The following is a 21,796-nucleotide window of genomic DNA, read 5'->3' as shown; positions in this document are numbered from 1 at the left end:
GCTACCTTGCTAGTTAGCACGCTAAAGGCTAAATGTCTAACACTGATAAAAACAAAAGGTGATACACCAAAGTTTGTAGCCAGACAAAGCAAATATTCAGACATTTCTGTAGGTTTATGTTATACTTTCTCAGAAAAGCATGCTGTGTTGCATAGGTTGCATGACTGTCCAATTAGCTCACTGAGGCTAACCTTGCGAGGCTAACTTTGCAAGGCTAAGCTTGCGAGTGTTCTCCGTTTGAATGACCCGCTCCTCACTTCCTCTTCCCTTTTCTGCTGCGAGGGATGTTAAAGAAAGCATTGAAATGGGGCCAGAATGTAATTCACTGTTTGCAAAATTATGACAAGTCTCTCTAAGTAATTGTTGCTAAGTATGTCAAATTATCAGGTCAGGCTACATTGTAACATTGCTAAGACTTATACCAACAGACAAAAACATTTCGTCCCAGATAGGAAGCATATATTGGTCCACGGGCTTGACAATATCTGTATCACTGCGCCACAGCACGAAAGAACCCTTGTGCTGTTAATGGAATAATCTTTGACTCTAACGCTGATCGCACTGACCACTGAGTGTACTGATGAAGTAAGTACCTTTTTTGTCTAAACTGAGGGGCTGACAACTTATTTTCTTAACTAGAACTAGGCTGGTCAGCTAGCCAACAGCCTAAACAACTCCAACATTAATATCACAGGCTTGAATTAAAGTACTTAGGATATGATTTAAAGAAAAACGGCAATATAAAAGTCTAAAGAATGTCACCTGAATGGCTTACATGCTTCAAATGTCCATATGTCAGTCAGAAGTCGCGTCAAACCCAGGCTGAATCCCAAACGGCTCCATACTCCCTAGCTAAATAGTGAGCTGTGTAACATTAAGTTTAGGAATTCTAGCTTCTGCTGTCAAATAGTGCACTGCTTGTCGAGTATGAATGTGGATGAATTCCAAATGACCATTTTTAGTGATATTTTGCATTGTTGGGCTGCAGGAGTCAGTATTTAAATTCCTACGTAGTGCACTATGTAGGGAGCAGGGAGCCGTTTGAGATTCAGCCCCAGCGTGAGAAAAGTGGCGTCGTCAGACTGGCAGATGACTTGCGGTGGCCAAAAAGTACTTATAAACTGAAAGTTTTTACATTAAACAGTGCTGAGTTTTATATGTTCACCGTTATAAGAAAAAAGTTTTAAAATTCATAAAATGTCTTCAGTTTACAGTGATTGGCGACCAAACGTTCTTCTCCTCATTCAGCGGTCAATGGTTGCTTAGCAACAATACCCTACTCTAAAGGAACTACATTTCTTGGAAGGATACTTGTTTATGTTGATTATTATTGATAATAACGTAAACAATTATCTCACATTGTGTATTTTATTACGTGTTATATTGGCCGCCGTTTTATAAAAGCAATAAGTCTCTCGTAGCTTTTCGCTTTATTATTTACTAAACTAATTTATAAAGCATAACTAAAGAAAGAAAGGAGGGAAAATAAGTAAATAAGTAAATGAGGAAAATGAGCGATAATGAGTGGAATATTGTCTATTACTCTGCTTAACAACTGGTGGGCCGCCCAGAAAACGCCGAGCAAAATACCATAGGACCACCAGCTTTGCCATCAGTGGGCCGACAGTGGTCTACTATCTTCTTGCTAACAGGGGTAGCACAAAGGAAAATGTAGGAGCTCATTTGAAAACATTATTCATTATTATTCCAAAATAAATCTATAGTCTCAGACTGAAAGGTACTAAAGTGTCACTGGGGTGGCACCTCTCTTGTCACTGTGGTGGTACAACGATCAAGGGTATCTTCAATACCTTTAGTCAGGGAACATAACTGCACCATAATCCATTACAATCACGTATTTTAAGTTGCGTAGACTCTAGGCTTTTTATGTTTTTGTTCTGTTTAAAATATTAAATTATGGAAAACTTAAACTCATTTAGGCCGCCTTAAGAACACTGCTGTTATTTTGAGGGTACGTTTATATTGTTTATACCTTGATGAACAAAAATGTATCTGCACAGAACCTTTTTTCTGACAGTGTAGAAAAACAGCATGAACCAGTATGCATTCTATGCTGGTGTAAGCTGGTCTGTGCTGGTTTCTGCTGGTCTAGTCCTGGTATGGTTCTAGTTTAGCTGGTTATCCAGCATGCCAAAAGCTCGCTGACCAGCATACTAGAATCCAAAACACAGTATATGCTTGTTTTGTTGGTGAGCTGTTCTATGCTACCAGCATGATCATGCAGGATGACCAGCTAAACCAGAACCAGACCAGCACCAGACCAGCATAACCAGTTTAGACCAGATGGTAGTTCATGGTAGTCTAGGCTGTTTTTTTCCAGTAGTGCAGCAATAGCTATGCTGGTTTGTGCTAGTTTTTCTAGCAGGGTAGTGGTGTTGTATAATCAAGTTTGATGCTAATTCTAGCTTAAACTCAGGCATGTAAGGCTAACAGGCACTCAAGTAACATTCTTTATTCAATATGCAGTTTTATTGTGAGTCTTTCTGGAAAGATCTGAATTTAAAGCCTGTTTCCCAGGATTACTAAACCAGCATGTTAGCCTGGCCTTGTCTAGTGAGGCATATTAAAGTTCAGTTACAGAAAATATGGTAACACTTTCTGTGAATGTCACCTTTGTAAGCATCTATAAACACATTCATAACATGTTATAATGCATTCAGAAGGCATTATAAACATGGCTATAAATATTTATAAAAATGCATTACACGTTATAGCCATGCTTATTATGCTTTATGAATTGTTAACATAATACATTATAAGTACTGATCATAACAACTTATAAGAGCTCATAAGTCGTATTTGTCCACTCTAAGTAAAGTGAAGCGTTAAGAGTGTTAAGAGTGAGGCTACAAGTTGAAGTATTTACTAAAGCCTCCTCCAGTGTTAAGAGTGAGGCTACAAGTTGAAGTATTTACTGAAGAATTTACTGAAACACTAAAACATACACAATAAAGCACATTACAGGCTTCAAATGTCAGAGTTTAAACTAGAGCTGCCATCAGTGTTTTACCCAATGTGGGAAAGGTAATGTTCACCACAGTTAGCTTGGTATTTGTCTTTACTTTATACTCTCCAAGCTGGGACTGACTTCTTTGGCACTGACATTATAACATGTTATTAATACTATTTATAATGCATTATATTAACAATTAATAATGTATAATAAACATGGCTATAAAGTGTAATTCATTTTTATAAATGTTTATAATCATGTTTATAATGCCATATGAATGCATTATAACATGTTATAAATGTGTTTATAGATGCTTACAAATGTGACATTCATAGAAAGTGTTACCGAAAATATAAAGTGTAAACTGGTTCAATAGGGCCTGCAACAGTAACACACAATGTTTAACCGGCAGTTCTTCATTTCGTTGCATTTTACAGACAAGAATTTCAGCAGTGACAGTCTAAACTCTGGGTGGAAGTAAAATACTCATCATCCAGTGGGATGTAAGGTCAGAAAAAAATGCTTTATAGCAGAATCGTTCAAATTCAGACACCACGGTCAAATTTAATAATAACTGCATGAATTTTAGTATTCAGACCCTGAAGCAGTTTTAGAAATTGATGCTTCATGTAACAGAAAGTCATTACACCTACTATATTATAAATCTGACACTGGAGTTCATCTTTAAGAGTTTTAATCTCTGAACCAGGACATCATTACTACTTTCTGTATTCTTTGCTAGCACTATCTGGCACAGAACGATTCATTTATAAGTGGTCTCTCCATATAAAACACAATTACAAGATAAGGAGTCATGATAGAGGAAACTGTCCTCGGGCTGGACACTCAGGGATGGATCACAACAGTTAGTCCTGCCTTAAACACCCCAGTTGGTATATGAGTATGATGAGTATGAATCACAGCCACTCTATCTATCCTAATTCTGGAGAACGCAGGATGTGCACGTTTTGGGTTTTTCGTATAAGATGGCCTGTGGGTGGAGCTTGTGTCATGGGCCACATTCTGGATGAATTGCTCCTCCCCATATGGTGCGTTCAGCCAGTGCTTATAAATTAATTCAATTAAATTAATAAAGTCGAACATACAAGTGGTAAACACAAGCTAGCTCCATGTTACCCAAGCTGTGACTTATCACAAGACATACAGACGTACACAAACACTATTAAAGTTTCAAAATGTATCATTTGCTTCCCAGTTCTTATAGAACACATATAAAAACTAGGCTGCTTTGAATTTATTGTTTTTGTGATGTCAAAAAAAAAACCACTGTATACAGAAATTTAGCCCCACCCATTCACACTGGACGCCCATTCATAAGGACTGTTTCGGCCACAACTACTTTTTGTTTTGAATAAGCAAAACACAAAGCAACCATTTAGAACAGAGCCCATTTCCATATGTCTTAAAGGCACAGTAACATATATACATGTAGTGTATATATATATATATATATATATATATATATATATATATATATATATATATATATATATATATATATATACACTCATACAAAATCACCAAATGGGGTGATGGGGGTGTTTAAACTTTTGTGTACAACTGTATCTAAATTTACTAGTTGCCGTTGTCCACTCAGCTTCCGAGTACAACACAATGCAGCGCTATAGCAGGTAAAAAACATGAAAGGGATGTGGTCAGTTGTTTAGTTTGTCTTTGCCTGCAACTGGAACTGACCGTAGCTGCTGGTCCAACAAAAGCGAGGCTGAAGAGCATGAGGAAAGGAATGACCTCCTTGGTTGGCTCGATGTAGGGCATGCTCAGGCTCCGGTCATTGCAGCTGTAGCCTGAATGCACAGGCTTAAAGATGTCAGTCAGCTCCAGAAAATAAAGGCTGACCACTGAGGAGGCCAGGATCGGGAGCTGCAAGAAAGAAGATGGAGTTATTATAGTATGCTAACACTAAACCTATACTAAAACTACAACAAAGAAAAACAAAACAGCTTGTAAATATAAATTAAACATTGTTAATTAAATGTTAAATGTGTTTTCATCATAGCCTGATTAAGATTCATCTTGAACTGAAATAAGCTGCATTATTTTTTACTTTATTTTCAGTAAATAAGGTCTAATAATGGTGATGTTTATTTTGTGATAAGACAGAATCTTAAAGTCCATAATAAATGCAGGTAGATGGCACATCCTGCATATCATCAGCTAATGATATAAAAAGTATATACACCTTTTATCATCTCCATAGAAAAGCACTGCCAATAGAATAGGATAGCACAGCTATATGTGAGCCTAAGGCAGTGGTCTCCAACCCTGGTCTCTGAAGGCCACCTTCCTGCAAAAATTAGCTCCAGCCTGCATCCAATAAGCTGCCCCACCCCTTATTTAACTCTAATACATTTAATCCAGCCAATTAAGGACTTGGGTAGAGGTTGATTAGCTGGAGCAGATGTAGCAATTTGTGGTTGGAACTAGGCTCTGCAGGAAGGATGGGAGACCACTGACCTGAGGTCATCATGCCTATGCAAAGGGTCAGCTAAAGGGGTATAAAGACCCCCAACATTGGGCTGTGGAGAGGTGGAACTGCAATCTCTGGAGTGATGAAGCTTCACCCAACACCTTTGGGATGACTTAGAGTGTCCAGAACTGATCATCCAACAACAGTACCTGACCTCCCTAATGCTCAATCAAATCCTCACGGCAATATTCCAACATCTAGTGTAAAACCTTCCCAGAAGTTATGGTGGCAAAGGGGGACAAACTCCCTATTAATACCCTTGATTTTAAAAGAAACGCTGGATGAGCAGGCGTCTACAAACTTATGTTAAAAACACTAAACTACTGTTATTTTGAGGAGAGCAATGCATTGTGCAGAGAAACTCCTACTGAGATAATCTGCTCTCTGAGATTGATGCCACTGAGTGGGCACAGGTAACAAAACCACTTTCAGAATCACAGATACAGATGGATACATGCTTAACTAGTCAAAGCACTGGCAGACTGTTTATTTTGTCCATCTGAACAAAGTGTGCAGAGATGGACTGAATATGAACAAAATATGATCCTAATAAAGCCTGGAATAAGAAGTCAGAGGTGTCGGGTAGAATTTATCAAACCACATCATACATCTTTATGTATTAATGTCACACACAGGCCCAAAAAGAAGGCCTTGTTTAGGTCTCAAATGCAAAACATTATACTGATGTATAAGATGTGATGACGATAGTAGATAAATCACTCACATCCTCATTAGACACGTCCTTCACCAAGTTTTGACTGAGTTCTCCTTGAATTCTCTTTCAACACGCTTGCAATCATCAAATTCATCCGCTTGTGTCTGATCCACTCAGACCAGCACAACACACACTAACACACCACCACCACGTCAGTGTTACTGCAGTGCTGAGAATGATCCACCACCCAAACAGAACCTACTCTGTGAGGGTCCATGGGGGTCCTGACCACTGAAGAACAGGGTAAAAGGGGGCTAACAAAGTATGCAGAGAAACAGATGGACTACAGTCTGTAACTGTAGAACTACAAAGTGCACCTATATAGTAAGTGGAGCTGATAAAATGGACAATGAGCGTAGAAACAAGGAGGTGGTCATAATGTTATGCCTGATCGGTGTATATTCTGTACTGTATATACCAGACCATAATCCTCCTATAAGCTGGACCTCTCCCACTTCCCTCTTACAAAATCTACGTAATACATATACGCACTTCTCAAGTCTTTAGCTGTGCATGCTGTGTTTAAATACTTTATATCTGTACACACCTTCAGTAATTACACCATAACTGCACTGCACATACTTCACATATGTATATTTACCAAAATGTATGCTGACATCTGCTCCAAGAGCAATTCCTTGCAGATCTAGTACTTGCCAAACGAAGACTGCAATCTCATTCTGACAATAAAATAAATTGTTCTAATGAAATGAAATATATTTAAAGCTAAAAAGTGGGAAAAAAGTACTGTTGCAAATGCATGTGTAGGATAGGAACATATAGGCAATATTCAGGTCTATACTAATAGGCCTTATATAGGTTATACTAATTTCTTTTAGCACCTGTTACTTCTTGAAACACCCATTATTTGAAGAATTGTTTGATGAAAAGACACATACAGGCCTAAACTGGACTGTATGTTTATGAAACACTTTCAGTTATATTTTATTGAATTTATCACAAAGATTTCCCTTTTTATGAGCATATTAAGATTTCTAAAAGTATCAGTATCGACGTTGGTATCAGGATAGCAACCAACATTATTACACTATACTGAACAGAATGGATAATCAGTGCAATTGACCATCCGCTACTGGTTATTCTCTAAGAATTGGCCCTCAAATCTCTCGGTATCGTTTTTCCCTTCTAGATTATTTACAAAGCACTACAGTCTCATAGGTGTTACTACAGCTAAGAAGAAACTTGACTGCACTCAATGCCCTGAAGGTACTCTCACTCTTGCTGCATTTGGTTCAACATGAGGTCCGATTTGTGATGCAGACAGCAAAGGTTACAGTGAGGTGAATATGCATGTGGCTTTTTTCACAGCCTCAGTACAGCTTCTGTTTTTTCCTGTTTTACGTGATTTCATAGTTAACCTCATTTTGCCTAAAGCTGGGTAGATTATCCACACGACATGATGCTGCACTGTTACCCTCAGGCCACACTATGTGCAGAGGAACTATCACAGTGAATAATTAGATCGTTTGGATGGATAACAAGAGCCGAAGAACAAACTGGCCTGAGGTCATCATGCCTATGCCAAGGGTCAGCTAAAGGGGTATAAAGACCCCCAACATTGGGCTGTGGAGCAGTGGAACTGCAATCTCTGGAGTGATGAAGCTTTACCCAACACCTTTGGGAAGACTTAGAGTGTCCAGAACTGATCATCCAACAACAGTACCTGACCTCCCTAATGCTCCATCAAATCCTCATGGCAATATTCCAACATCTAGTGTAAAACCTTCCCAGAAGTTATGGTGGCAAAGGGGGACAAACTCCCTATTAATACCCTTGATTTTAAAAGAAACGCTGGATGAGCAGGCGTCTACAAACTTATGTTAAAAACACTAAACTACTGTTATTTTGAGGAGAGCAATGCATTGTGCAGAGAAACTCCTACTGAGATAATCTGCTCTCTGAGATTGATGCCACTGAGTGGGCACAGGTAACAAAACCACTTTCAGAATCACAAATACAGATGGATACATGCTTAACTAGTCAAAGCACTAGTTAATTACAAAGAAATCAGTGTCAGACTCTGCAAACAGCACCTTTCTTTTATTCTATTTCTAGTTAAAACGGCCTTTAGGTACAAGTTATTCATTTGTTAGTGTCTGAGAATAAAAGTGGGAAACGTCTTTAACAAAATATTATTCAAAAATGACCAACTTTAAAGTATAATGTAAAATCTGTCAGTATTTAATTTGTCCACTCTTTGCCCTCCTGCCACTTTAACTCTTCCATCCCTGCAGTTGCATTTGTGTCCTCCCAACAAAATCTGTTCTTAGAGTTAATGAGATTATATCACCCTTCAAAGAGACACTAAGGCCCAGTCCCATTACTTCTTTTTACCCCTACCCCTTGTTTTCGAGTGTCACCCTAACCCCTTGGAACTGAGTTATAAGGGGTAGTGGTTGAAATCTTCCCTCTGAAATGGGACCCTCAAATAAAAAGAGCATCACTTCATTAACAGCTACCAGCGCTGCTCTGTAGGCGACCCTGCCAGTCTGCAGTGACAGCAGAGGAGGGTAAAGTTCAGCTCCTCACTGCTGGACTTTAGTTACATTTAGGGCATCATATGCCTTCAAAGAGGGGGGCAATTATTTATTATCACCCACCCCTAATTCTTTGGTGATACAAAGCTGAAGTCAGATATTCACCAGCTTTTTGTTCGAATCTTCCCGTTCCACCTTAAATGGAGCAGCAGTTACCTTCTGGAGCTTCAGGTGTCAGAACTGCTGAACTATTTAAGGTGGAACGGGAAAGTTAGCTAGCTAGCTACTGAGACATCAGTGATTAGCTGATGCTATTAGCGATTTTTTATGAAGAAAACAGCCATTATATATTTAAATGCCATCAAACTAAGATAAAACAAGGGTTATTGGAATTTTTAACGGAGAAAATTCTCACATTTATGTGTTTCTTTGGTCTCTTTTTCAGCCATCTTGTCGGTTTTTCTTTTTTTCTCATAACACTCTGTTTGAAGTGACTCTGAAAAACCTCCGTTTGGAGGGCCATGTAGCCCTAACACTTTGCCCTACCCCTCAATCTCAACAATAATCATCAGGACACCCTACCCCTCGACGTGAACACGCAAAACAGAGGGGTAAGGGCTAAGCGGTAGGGGCGAGGGGTGAAATGGGATTGGGCCTAACATTCACAGAAGTAACGTTTAGTGGAGTGATGAGTCTAAAATTGTAACCATGATTACTTGGATCATCAAAATGCAACCAAATTCTAAGACTGACCTTTGAAGGTGTGGAAATCCCTGCAGATCTGGTAACATTTCTTATGAATCCTGTATTCATAAAGCATCATAAATGCACTTAAAATGTGTTTTATAAAAAGTTCCATACATAAAATCTGTTTGGCACAGCAACTGAACTCTGTACTACTGAGCCATGTATGAAAAATTCTTGTGTTGTTAAAGGAATACTTTTTGACTCTAATGCAGCTCGCATGGACCACTGAGTGTACTGATGATGTAAGAACCCATTTCTGTTTCAACTGAGCAGCTGACAACTTGTTTTCTTAACTAGAACGTGGCTGGTCAGCTAACATGCTTAACAACTCCATCATTAATATCACAGGCTTGAATTAAAGTACTTATGATATGATTCACTGTAAAATGGCAATATAAAAGACTAAAGAACGTCACCTGAATGGCATACAAGCTTCAAATGTCCATGTTTCAGTCAGATCTGCCTTTAAACCCAGCATCAAACCCAGGCTGAATCTCAAACGGCGCCGATCCTTAAATAGTGTTCTTTGTATGTTTTGAGATTCTAGCTTCTACAGCCAAGTAGTGCACTACAAGCTGGATGTGGCTGAATCCCCAAGTTATTTTTAGCTGTATTGTGCACTGTTGGGATGCAGGAGCCAGTAGCTTGGTGCTAAATAAGACTCGCAGTAATTTAGTGATGAAAAAATACTTATAAAGTAAAAGTTTTTGCATGATACTGTTCTGTGTTATGATATGTTCATTATTATACAACAACAAAAAAAAAAGTTCATGAAATGACAGCAACACCCTGTCAAAAAAAAATAATTCCTGCTGGTCTAAGCTGGTTTATGCTGGTGTAGTGCTGGTCTGGTGCTGGTTTAGCTGGTCACCCAGCATAGTCATGTTGGTTGACCAGCATACCAGCATCCAAAACACAACATATGCTGGTTTGGCTGGTGATGAGGTGCTGGTCCACGCTGAATTTTCTAGCAAGGTATACAGTGATGGGTGACCATTCAACGGTCCATGGTTGCTTGGCAACAATACTATAGACTAAAGGAACTACATTTCTTGGTGGAATACTTGTTTATGTTGATTATTATTAATAATAGCTAAAAGCATTTACTGAAAAACGTGTATTTTATCATTTTTTGTTTTGTCCACCGTTTTATAAAAGCTTTGCGTCATGCCTAAGAGCTCTATTCATCATGAAAAAAACCGCGGTAACGCACAGCCTCTCATGGTTTATTGCTTATATATATGTTAAATAATATCTGTCATAAGCCTGTATGATTGCTCCTAAATAGTTATAGTAACATACATAGAACTTTGTAAAACAAAAGTATTTAACTTTATAAAATCAGGTTTCATAAGACAATATAATAATATAATATCTGTTCATAAGGACATTGTAGACATTAGTGTAGTAATGCACTCGGACTATATTTAACACATAACAGAGCATTACGCCAGCTCTTCACCTTCGACTTTAAGTGAAGTATTATTTTTATTGGCTTTTAAATGTTAAAGGAATGTAATTTTAATATATAATACCCTTATGGACTAATATGAATGTTCCTTACAGGTTTTAGGTGAAGCGCGAATCACATCTAACTGCTTATTAACAAACAGGTCTTTGTGTACAGCAGCATCTGTATATATAGATAAGATGGTCTTTATATTTTTAATCACTGTGGTATGTTGCAATGAATCATGAAGTCATATAGTTTTGCTTTATAATGTGTTATCCATGTAATTATAACTACCTACAAGCTTATGCAAGACATCACCGGGTGTTATGTCTGCCATATAACACGGTAATAATGCGTTTATAATGCATTGTGAATGCAGGATTCATAGGAAGAGTTACAGAAGGATTCTATTTAATTGTTGAGGCGTCTTTGTAAATACATGCTTTCTGTTTTGCTCTGTTTTTTTTCTGACACTTAAAAATGAATAACTAGTGGTTGTTTTGACTGGAAATTAAATTAATGACTGCATGGTCTCTGACTTTAGCCCAGCGCTGTAGTTCTTAAATTATTATTGCAACATCAGTTTTCTCTATACTGATATTATAGTTTTTTAACCAAAGCAGCAAATAAGGCCTAATAACTGTAGGATTTCCAAGCGTAATATGAAAACATGAGTTCAGAGCAGCTTTGACTGAACTTAAACTTCAATCCAGCACTGTGAGTGGGGCTCGTCATCCTGACTGTGGTAGCGAGGTGAACGTCCCATCTGAGACCTTCAGAAGTCTCTGAGCTGTCTCTTCCACCATTCTGTCTGAAGTCAACATCAGGTTCTTTTTTTTGCTCATTTTGGATCATTTTGCCTTTCAAAAACTTGCAAAACTTCTTACTTGATTCTGAAATATTTTCCAAATAACTTTTTTTTTATTCCACAGCTGCTGTTTTATCATTTAGCAGACACTCACAACGAGAAGTGACTTACAGAAGTTCTTTATCGTCTACAAGTACTTACACTAACTATCCAGAGTCTAAAGATACTCCTCAGCTAAGAGACTGAGAGAAACAGCAGTCAGTTCTGATAAATATATAGGTGCACAATCACACTGTAGTACATTATAAGGCAATATCATACGCTCATAATCATAATCTCTCGTTTTTTGCAGTTAACATTAAAGCTCCAGCAAACTGTACGTTCAGTGTTCGCTTGTAGGGTCACACGATGAATAAACCGCTGAATCAGACACGTTTGCTTATACTGCTCCACTGTGTCTCGGTCTTGTCAACCCTGTTACAGTCTGTGTTACCAGTTAAGTGTTAGTCTCATGGTTGACCACATGTTGCCTGAAATGGACGCAACAGTGAGTGTGGTTACATGATCTCTGACAATATTACCATTATGTGATTTCAACAGGTACAACAGGTATTTTTCCAATGGTCATGTAAACAATATAATAAAATTTGGTACAATAGCAACAAATTACAATTTTTGAAATTTGGAACAAGAGAAACTCCCAAATAAGTATTTGCCAGTAAACAACTTCATGTTAAAAAGACAGCTGCGGCAAGAAGGTTGAATTTTACCTCACATGCTTCCTCTTCGGTGTGTTAACTGGGCGCATGCAAAGCTGTAGCAGTGCTGCATTTGGTAAGACATCCTACTACTGATTATTCCTTAAGTGCTTGTGAATGTGTTAAATGAAGTACTGACAAAATCTGATTGCTTTACTGGAGATTATTTTGTACGTGTAAACATACTTTGTGATACTTCGTTAACCCTTTAAAAGGCCAGATGGGCCCAGATTTTTATTACACACCGCTATAACCTAAGAATAGCTCAACCAGTTTGCACTGAAGTCCCTGAATATGCACTGAATATGTAGTAAGTATGAATGTAATAAGCCTGAGATTTTAAGGAGTTAATATAATCACAAATAATGGGCTGTACAACCTGATCTTACACCTGACTTAATACTTAACTTATATTATCCTATATAAGCAATATCGAACTGTAGCTCATTACACTCTGCACCCTTTAAAAACATAGTTCTTCAAGTAAAGGCAATGGTTACTTACTACTGCTTGTGTAGTCATGTGACTCCGCCATGTCCACTCTGTGACATGGAAGCTAAGGCTACGTTCACAGAGCAGGTAAAAGTGGCCCAAATCTGATTTTCTCACCAAATCAAATTTTTTTGTTTGGCTGTTTACAATATCTTTAAATGTGATCTGTATGCTACATCAGTCAAAACTGACCCGTATGCGCGAAAGAACAGAGCTTCACGCGGCTCATCCAGAGGTAAACAATCATCACTGCCAACGAACGCCAGTCGCTCCCGGAGGGCCCAGTTTCATCTTCACCAGCATCACAGGAGCCATCATGAAGCTTCACTGACTGACAGCTGGGCTCATCACCCAGAATGCGTTCGAGCCGTATAAAGGGCGTGGTCACTCATGTCCTCGGATTCTTTAAACTTTGCTTTCAGACTTTTAACTGTTCTTTGACGCTGCAGCTTCATTCTCCTACGGCTGCGTTCGGCCATTTGTTTCAAAATCTCTTCAAACACGGAGCGTTTTGGATGAGTCTCTTCTAATTTCTTGTAGAAATATCACCCCAAATGTTTATGATGTCTCAGCAGCGCAAAATTATGAGGAATGTTGAGTAGGATCAACGCAAAAGCCGCGTGAATTCCGATCTGGCTGTTGAGGTGATTTACAATAAGATATGCAGAGCATATTTACAGTACAAACCTTGTTCAATTAATCGTGATATTGATTTGAGGTCATATCGCCCAGCCCTAACTGTGACAACCCAAAAATCATTTGAATGCATAAATGGTTCTATGATGGAAAATCGACTGTACTTGGTTCTTTTAAAAATGGTTCTATATAGTATCAGAAAGAGTTGTACTATCGTTACAAGTCGCAAAACCTTTTTTGGTACTATGTAGAACCCTTTTTGCTGAGAATGAACACATAAACCCTACAATCATACACTCTTAACCAATTATACTCTGCACCTGCACACACACCTTCTAACTTTAAAGGGGACCATAGAAAAGACCAAAGAAAACTTCTTATTTTTCCAAATTTACCACTGTTTTGGATAGTAAGCAAAATGGTTATACTTGTGTTGTCGTCACGGTGACCCCTGGTTCCTAACACCACCACTGTAAAGAAATCTGAGTCAGTAAGTTTCTCTACAATGAACCATTTCACGCCAACCACTCCGAGTGACTCTGTTTATGTCTCAACAATATAAATATATTGAAAATTTGAAAAATCGGTGGAATTCCCCTTTAACCCTTAGAAGTTGCAGCTGAGAATTCGCTATATACATAATTACATCACAATTAAATAGTGAAGCAAAACAATAGTGAAAATAACAGTAATAAATGGCTCTAAGCATTAAGTGCACATAACTCACACCTACCCCTTTGACTAAATATTCCTGGCACACAGCACACATACATACAGCTGGTCACCCCTGGTCAAATGACATGTTTTATTGAACACCTCCTCTCCACAGAGCACACTTGTACATGCATAATTACTGTTTATTTGCTGAATTGAACATAAATAACAATAACTAAATAACTAAATAAATAAATAAACAAACAAATAAAACGTGGCCTGGGCAAAGGTTATGGCACAATTAATGTTTTATTTTTTTTTCCCCAAAACTCAAATAAACTGTGGAAACTGTGCACTAACATATGCAAAAAAACATCATGTTTCAGTTTGGTAGGGGATGTGTTGACTTATTTTCACTTAGAAAATCAAAAAATATGTCATTTGACCAGGAGTATCCAAACTTTTGCACATTTGGACTGTTCTTTGCAGCTCTGTCATCTTTAGGCACCATGTCACCCCAGCCTCTGTAGACAAAACAGCAGAAAAATAATCATTTTCCTCCTCTTATACCCAATTTACAATCCGTATTACTACTAACCACGACTATTACTGCCAGAATTATCATGAAACAGACAGCGGCATTACAGAGCAGGGCACAAACGCACCATCTCCACTTTTTCCATTTATATCCATCTGAAGGACTGATCAAAAAGCACCCTCGCTGAGACGTCCTCCTCTAGGGACCAATCTGTGCGCTCAGCCTACATTTGTAATTTTAAGAGAGCAGATTTGAGTCGGCAAATGGAAACGTTTTTTCTTCTGTATTGGCCTCAGTATCTCGCCAAACCTTGAGTATGCTCAAGCTAAATTAAAGAGCTGCATTAGCTGGAGAGTGCTGCTAATCACAGAGCCTCTGCAGGTTCAGGCGTATACACAGCACTCCCTCTCAGCTAGACCTCATTTACCAACCTGGACAAAGCAAGTAAATTAACAGTGATGTGAGCTTCAAAGTGCCTTACCAGTTCATCACTGTGGGTAAGGAAACAACTTTAAATGAGCTTTGAAAGAGGTGAGACTAGACTCCAAAGCAGACTGTAATGACGAGATTACATACACGTTCATTTTATTACAGTGCCAAAGACCAGTATACAGACCTATAGTGCTGCACTGATACCGATACTGTTTTGGTATCGATGCTGATACTGGCACTTAAAAGCAGTATCATTATCGGTGATGGGGATTCTGACGCGAGCATGCGCGCCACACGTCAGCGGTGTGGGACGACAAGCAGCAGTAAAAACGGCCATGGCAGAATCTCTAACTGCAGTTTTTGGTGTGAAAAACATGCTAATGGAGCCACTTAGCTGAACAATTGAGCTGCTGCTTTCAGTAATCAATCTTCTGCTGCTTTGTGGTCACTTACAGTCTGAGTTAATGTTACTGAGAGAGCGGAAGAAACTGCTGGACTCTCTGTGTAATGATAGCATTTAGCCTTGATTTAGCCTTTAGCATAGCAGCCTGCTAGCCGGGCCTGTGCGTCCACTATCCCCTGCCTGCGGTGTGCCTCTGTCGATCAGCTGTATCAGTCAGCAGCGGTGTCTCGCTGCCTGTCGCTTCAATCAAGCCAGAAAAAAACACTCAAAGATGCTGATAGTGTCAGCGTGAACGATGGTGATATTTACTGAACTGACGCTCAGAGATGCAGCGCGAGTGAACAAGATGCACGTATGAGACAAATAACTTGAGAAATTTGGATGTGAAACAACATTCAGCTCCGATTTTGAGCCAGAGAAGCTGCTGTGTGCTGATGTGTAAACACCACACATTTATCTGTTTACTGTTCAGTTCTGTTTTTAACTGTTTTGCACAATAAAGATATTTTACATGTACTTAAGTTGTTAAATATGGTTCTTATTACTAATTATATTATAGTAAATACTAAATACATACCGTAAATAAACAAAAATCTGTTTTCTTAAGCATCTAATGAATATAATCCAACAAGTAAATGCCATCTATCTGAACATTGAACATAGATTTTACCAAAATAAAGTATTTTTTAAATGTAATTGTATAAATATCAGGACATATAAGCGAATTAGGTTAGATAGAGTTAGTATCAGTATTGGTACTCAGTATCGGTCGATACTAAAGGATCAGGTTTCGGTATCAGTATCAGAAAGGAAAAAGTGATATCAGTGCATCTCTGGTGAGTTATGTGCAGTTAATATTTACAGCCATTTATTACTATTATTCTCGCTATTGTTTTGCTTCACTATTTAATTGTGATGTAATTGTGTATATAGCGAATTCTCAACTGCAACTTCTAAGGGTTAAAGGGGAATTCCCATTTGTTGTCGACCACCTACCACCAACATGTAAACACAGCATAAGTGCATTTAAAGAGTCAATTCACATAGAAATAGAGCAGGCATGTCGGTGTTGATAGGTATCAGTATTGGGCTGATATCATATTTATATTGATTAGTTTACACAGTAGCCACGTTTACATACATCCTAATAATCCATTAATAATCCGACTAATAGCTCAATTGGAATAGAATACGCCAATGTATGCACCTCAATCGGAATAGACTAGTCCCATTGAAGCCATTCGGAATACAGTTGCTATCTGATTGAACGAGGTGGGTAATGCTGTAAATAATAAGTTAAATAGAAGAATAATACCCGTGTGAACGCTTCTGATTATATATTATGTATCTGATTATATTCCCTATCAGAAAGTTTATAACGTTCAACATGGCGGAGCAGAAACTGGTCTGTAGAGGAGACGAAATTTATGCTCTGATCTTTAAAAGACGGCGGTGGGACGGACGTCCAGCTTATGTGTCTCAGAACACGACGTCTTCCTCTCGGCCTTCTTTAATAAGGACATGTGAAGGACGTTTCCCTGAGTCTGACATCATTTTAAAGTAAGTAAAAACACAAGCACTGCTCACTGCTGCTCATCTCACTCTGACTGGACTCATGCGATGCTCGTTTTCATGGTAAGCTCTAAACTAAGCGTACACTACACATGCGTGAAATTTTGGACTGGATTTTTTGTCGTATGCATGTAAACTGAGATTTTCCATCAGATTGTTGAGTAAAGTGAGCATAAACACCTCAGTCTAAATCTGTAATTGGAATGTATTTGGCAAAAATCTTTGCATGTGAACACAGCCAGTGTTCTTCTAAAGCATCTCCCCAAAGGAAGAAGCTGGTATTCCTGATGTAGGATGTGAAGGGGTCCAGACGAGCAGGTCAGACGTGCGTGCGAAGAGTGTTTATTCCAGACAGGCTGACAAGGCCTGAGATGAGACACAGCAAATGGATACGCACAGGCAAGAGAAAATTGTAGGCTATGTCCAAAACAATGCTCTGTTCACTGCATAGTGCTCTGTTCTGGGGAGTCTGCCATTTTGTAGTGGTCCAAAAACATAGTAGAGAATATCCAGTGCACTCTTAGGGGCTGTTTACTGTTTGAACATGCATTTTCAGTGATCCGATTATTCGAATTGTACTTGACTGCAGGAGAAGCTTAAGCAGTGTGTCCTACACCCAGGACACACTGGCCCTTATTCAGTCAACGCTGCATACAATCAAATCTGAACACAAAATGAGTACATGCAAATCACATCTTAATTTTGTTATCCATCAGTTTTATCTTTGGCGTATCTGTATGATCAAACTCACGTGTGGTTAGGAGTGCGTGTTATTTTTGTGTGCGTCATTACACCCTCAGTGGCCACTTTATTAGAAACCCCTCTCTCGTAGCTCCACCTTGCTGGTGTGCAGTCAGAGACTGTAGCTCATCTGTTGGTCATACTCTAGACCTTCATCAATAGTCAGTTTCTGACCACAGAGCTGCTCTTGTCTGGATATTTTTGGGTGTTGGTCCACTCTCAACCTAGCAACACCGCTGTGTTTGATACACTCGTACCAGCACCACACACACTACCATATCAGTGCTCCACCCAAAAATATCTGGACAGCAGCAGTTCTGTGTTCAAGAACTGACCAGTGATGAATGGAGTAGAGGGGGAGCTGTTAAGCTGCAGCAACAGATGAGCTACAGTCTGTAACTGTACACCTGCATAGTGGAGCTATATGGTAGGCAGAGCTCATAAAGAGGCCAAAGAGAGGATGTAGAAGGTGTGTCTTATTAAGTGGACAGTAAGCGGATGTACATAATCAGGGTTTCTAATTAAGCGGCCAATTAGTGGAAGTACAAGATTGGTGCTTTAATAAAGTGGCCAGTTATTGGAAGTACAAACTAAGTGTTTCTAATAAAGTGGGCAGTTAGTGGAAGTACAAGGCAGGTGTTTCTAATAAAGTGGCCAATTAGCGGAAGTAATAGATATATGTTTCTAATAAAGTGGCCAATAAGTGGAAGTAAAAGGTATGTTTCTAATAAAGTGGCCAATTAGTAGAAGTACAAGATCTGTGCTTCTAATAAAGTGGCCAATTAGTGGAAGTACAAGATCGGTGTTTCTAATAAAGTGGCCGGCAAGTGGTTATTTATCATATTTATTCATTTCTATGCATTCCTTATTAGACAGTAGAGCATTTGCTTGAGTACAGTTCTTTTAAATGGCCATCTAAGGTGAATAGCTCATATATCACATTTTAAAAATAAGCAGTTACAAAAATAATAAAAATATTGTTTCGATATTGGTATCAGCCAGTGTTTCAGTATCGGCACTGTAAAGAAACAGCAATATCGTGCCATCTCTAGTGAACTGATCTGTGTTTAATTGCTTTTTAAAACATCTGCAGTAAAATAATCCTGATAATACTGATTAACAGAGATCATTTAGCACATTTTAGTACATTTTACCATACAGTACATCCCATCCTTAATTATGACCACTGAAAGGATCATAAGCTCTGAGTGGCTGCAGCCCTGCGCTCTACACGCATGTTGGCCATTCCTCAGGAGCTTACCTGTCCTATTTCCATTCCTGCACTGTGCGCTATGGTAACCAGGCCACGGCTCATGTGTGCATGTGGCAGACTGTGTTAAAACAGGTTCCTTCCTATGCTTAGAACATTCATGCCAAAGGCTGAGGAGGAAACAACATTAAGTACAACCCAAAATCACCTGTTTTTCTTCTTCCTATTATCACGACATGCCAAGTCATTGTGCACGGACTGGGAATTAAGACGAGCGAAGCTGCAAGCAAGACAGACTGCCCACAGCTATTCAGCGCTGATGGATTGAGGTCCAGCAGGGAGTGAAAAGCTAATTATGCCAGTTCACTTGATGCCCATTCAAACGTTCATTTAAACGTGGCTGGTATCAGATTAACAGTGCATTCCTGGATGTCACCAAGCTTACAGGACTTCCATAAACAGGTAGTCTGTTTGTATAAGCCACTGTAATGACCAGTAGCTCAAAATACATCACACCAGTTCATACGATGCCCATTAAATCGTCCATTTAAAGCTGCCTGCTTTCTGAATGACAATGCCTCTCTAAACCCCACAGAGCGATCAGTGCTTCCACGAACAGGTAGTCCAGTCTTTACCCCACTGGCATGACCAGTAGCCAAAAACATCCCACCTGTCAGCCACACTGGCGCTGTGCCAACATGCCCCCAGTTCACCTACCTCCACAAAATAGAAGCAGGGCAGCAGGGTGACGCTGTCTTTGCTCATCTTGCTCTTGAGCCTCTCTTTCGCAGCCATGCCGAACGCTCGGGGTGCCTCCCCAGGTGCTTCTGAACGGAGAGGGGGTGAAATAAACTGAAGCCCCCCCCGAAGGGTCCCTCCAACAGAAATGAACTGGAGCTCTTCTAAGCCGGCGCTTCCTTCCCCATCCTCAGGGTCCAGAAGGGAAGGAGAAGAGCAGTGCGTGTGGAAGCAGCCCGGACACACTCTCTCATACACACTCATGAACACACACACGAGCGCGCGCGCGCGGAGACTGCAGCACCAAAGCAGGCAGCAGCGGCTGCAGCTGCATCCTCCACACGCTGAGAGGCTCTAGAGCAGCAGGAACCATCGCGATATTTCCGCACAGCTGATGGAAGGAGGGATGGAGGCGGTTGTGTTTGGAGGCTCGGGGCGCGAGGGAAAGAAAAAAAGGGTGAAAAAAAAGAAAAAAAAAAAAGGAAAAAGGAATTGGTAACGTGACGGAGTGACGTCATCGGAGGTGTGCTAAAAACCCATTTTCGCGCGTGCGTGCGTGCGCGCCCGTGTGTGTTGTCTGTGTTTGAGTGTGCGTGCGCGCGCGCCCGTGTTATTTTTGAATGTGCACTACACTAATATGTGCAGGCGCACGCGCGAGTGTGACTGTTTTCTGCGCTCTTGTGTGTTTTCAGTGATTATGCGTGTGTGCGCGTGCGTGTGTGCGTGCCTTCATCTCCTTGGGGGTCCGAAATGATGTGGGGTGCTGCACAATAAAGACTGTAAAACATCTCATGGTACAAAGTAACATAAGCCATCTACCGTTCTCTCTCACCGCACGCACATTGTACCTCTTGAAAGGAGAAGTCCACCACTTTTTCAAAATTGCTGCACAGTTTAGTGGTTAAGATGTAAACAAAGTCATTCAGAGTGGTTTGGAGTGAAATGGTTGATTGTAGAGAAACTTACAGACTCAGATTTCTTTACAGTGGTGGGGATAGGAACCAGGGGTCACAATAAGTGCGTTTACACGCACTCGATAATCCGATCATAATCGGATTTCCGCAGTTATCTGGTTATTCAAATGGTCGTGTAAACAGCATACTCTGATCTAGAAATCTGATTAAGAAATCCAATAAAGAAAGCTGGATTTTAGCCCAGTGATCAGATTTATCAGTGTATGTAAACTCTGACTCTGATTTCTTTCGGATTTCTCAGTCTGCGCATGCGTGGAACAGGCCGCTGTGCTGGAAATAAGCGAGCAGCATAGCTATGAGATGGTGGCAAAACGCTTTTGGAGCGACGCTCAAACCAGCTAGATGCCTGACAAAATAAACGATTTCAAAATTCTTCATCTTCTAGTTGATGTATGTTCATATTTTAGGTAAAGTGGTGCGATGTTTAAAAAGAAAAGCTGCGGTATGAAGTTCGAGTTATGTTTATATTATGTTTACGTCACGTCTTCTTCTGTGAGTTTATTGGCTGGTTGCAAAGCAGAAATCTGATCTACATGAGTCAGTACTAACTGACTCGTAGACCTGGAGTTCCCCATTATCTGATTACTCACATGCATATAAACGTGTTGATTGGATTATTGACAAAATCTGATTTTCTGCAGTTATCAGATTACTAAGTGCATGTAAACACACTCAATGTCTACAGCACAAATATAGCCATTTTATTTACTATCCAAAACCACCAGTGAACCTACATGTGCTTTCAGAGTTTTATATGTAATATGATGATGGTAAAATAGTGATAAATCTGAAAGCTTTCCTCAGGGACTACTTTGTCACACAACAGTCTGCATGTATCCCTCCGCCATGAATGGATTTTAAAACAGGTTTTTCATTCCAAATCATTGTCTCAGATCTACCATAAAACAGACAGGGGATCAGGCTGTCTGTAATAACGTTCTGTG

General features: G+C 39.6%; 1 protein-coding gene across 1 annotated transcript in view; it reads right to left on the bottom strand.

The window, feature by feature from the left end:
* Nucleotides 1-20,339, bottom strand: part of plppr4a (phospholipid phosphatase related 4a) — a 47,662-nt gene extending 27,323 nt beyond the window's left edge. The window contains 2 exon segments of the mRNA XM_036556245.1: nt 4,691-4,876; nt 19,858-20,339. Coding sequence (XP_036412138.1) covers nt 4,691-4,876; nt 19,858-20,142 — 471 coding nt within the window. The 5' untranslated portion in view covers nt 20,143-20,339.
* Between the last annotated feature and the right edge of the window lie 1,457 nt (nt 20,340-21,796).

The sequence above is a fragment of the Colossoma macropomum genome, unplaced genomic scaffold (genome assembly GCF_904425465.1).
Source record: "Colossoma macropomum unplaced genomic scaffold, Colossoma_macropomum, whole genome shotgun sequence".
Lineage (NCBI taxonomy): Eukaryota > Metazoa > Chordata > Actinopteri > Characiformes > Serrasalmidae > Colossoma > Colossoma macropomum.
Note: the sequence above shows the minus strand (reverse complement) of the source record. Positions and strands in the feature narration are given on the sequence as shown.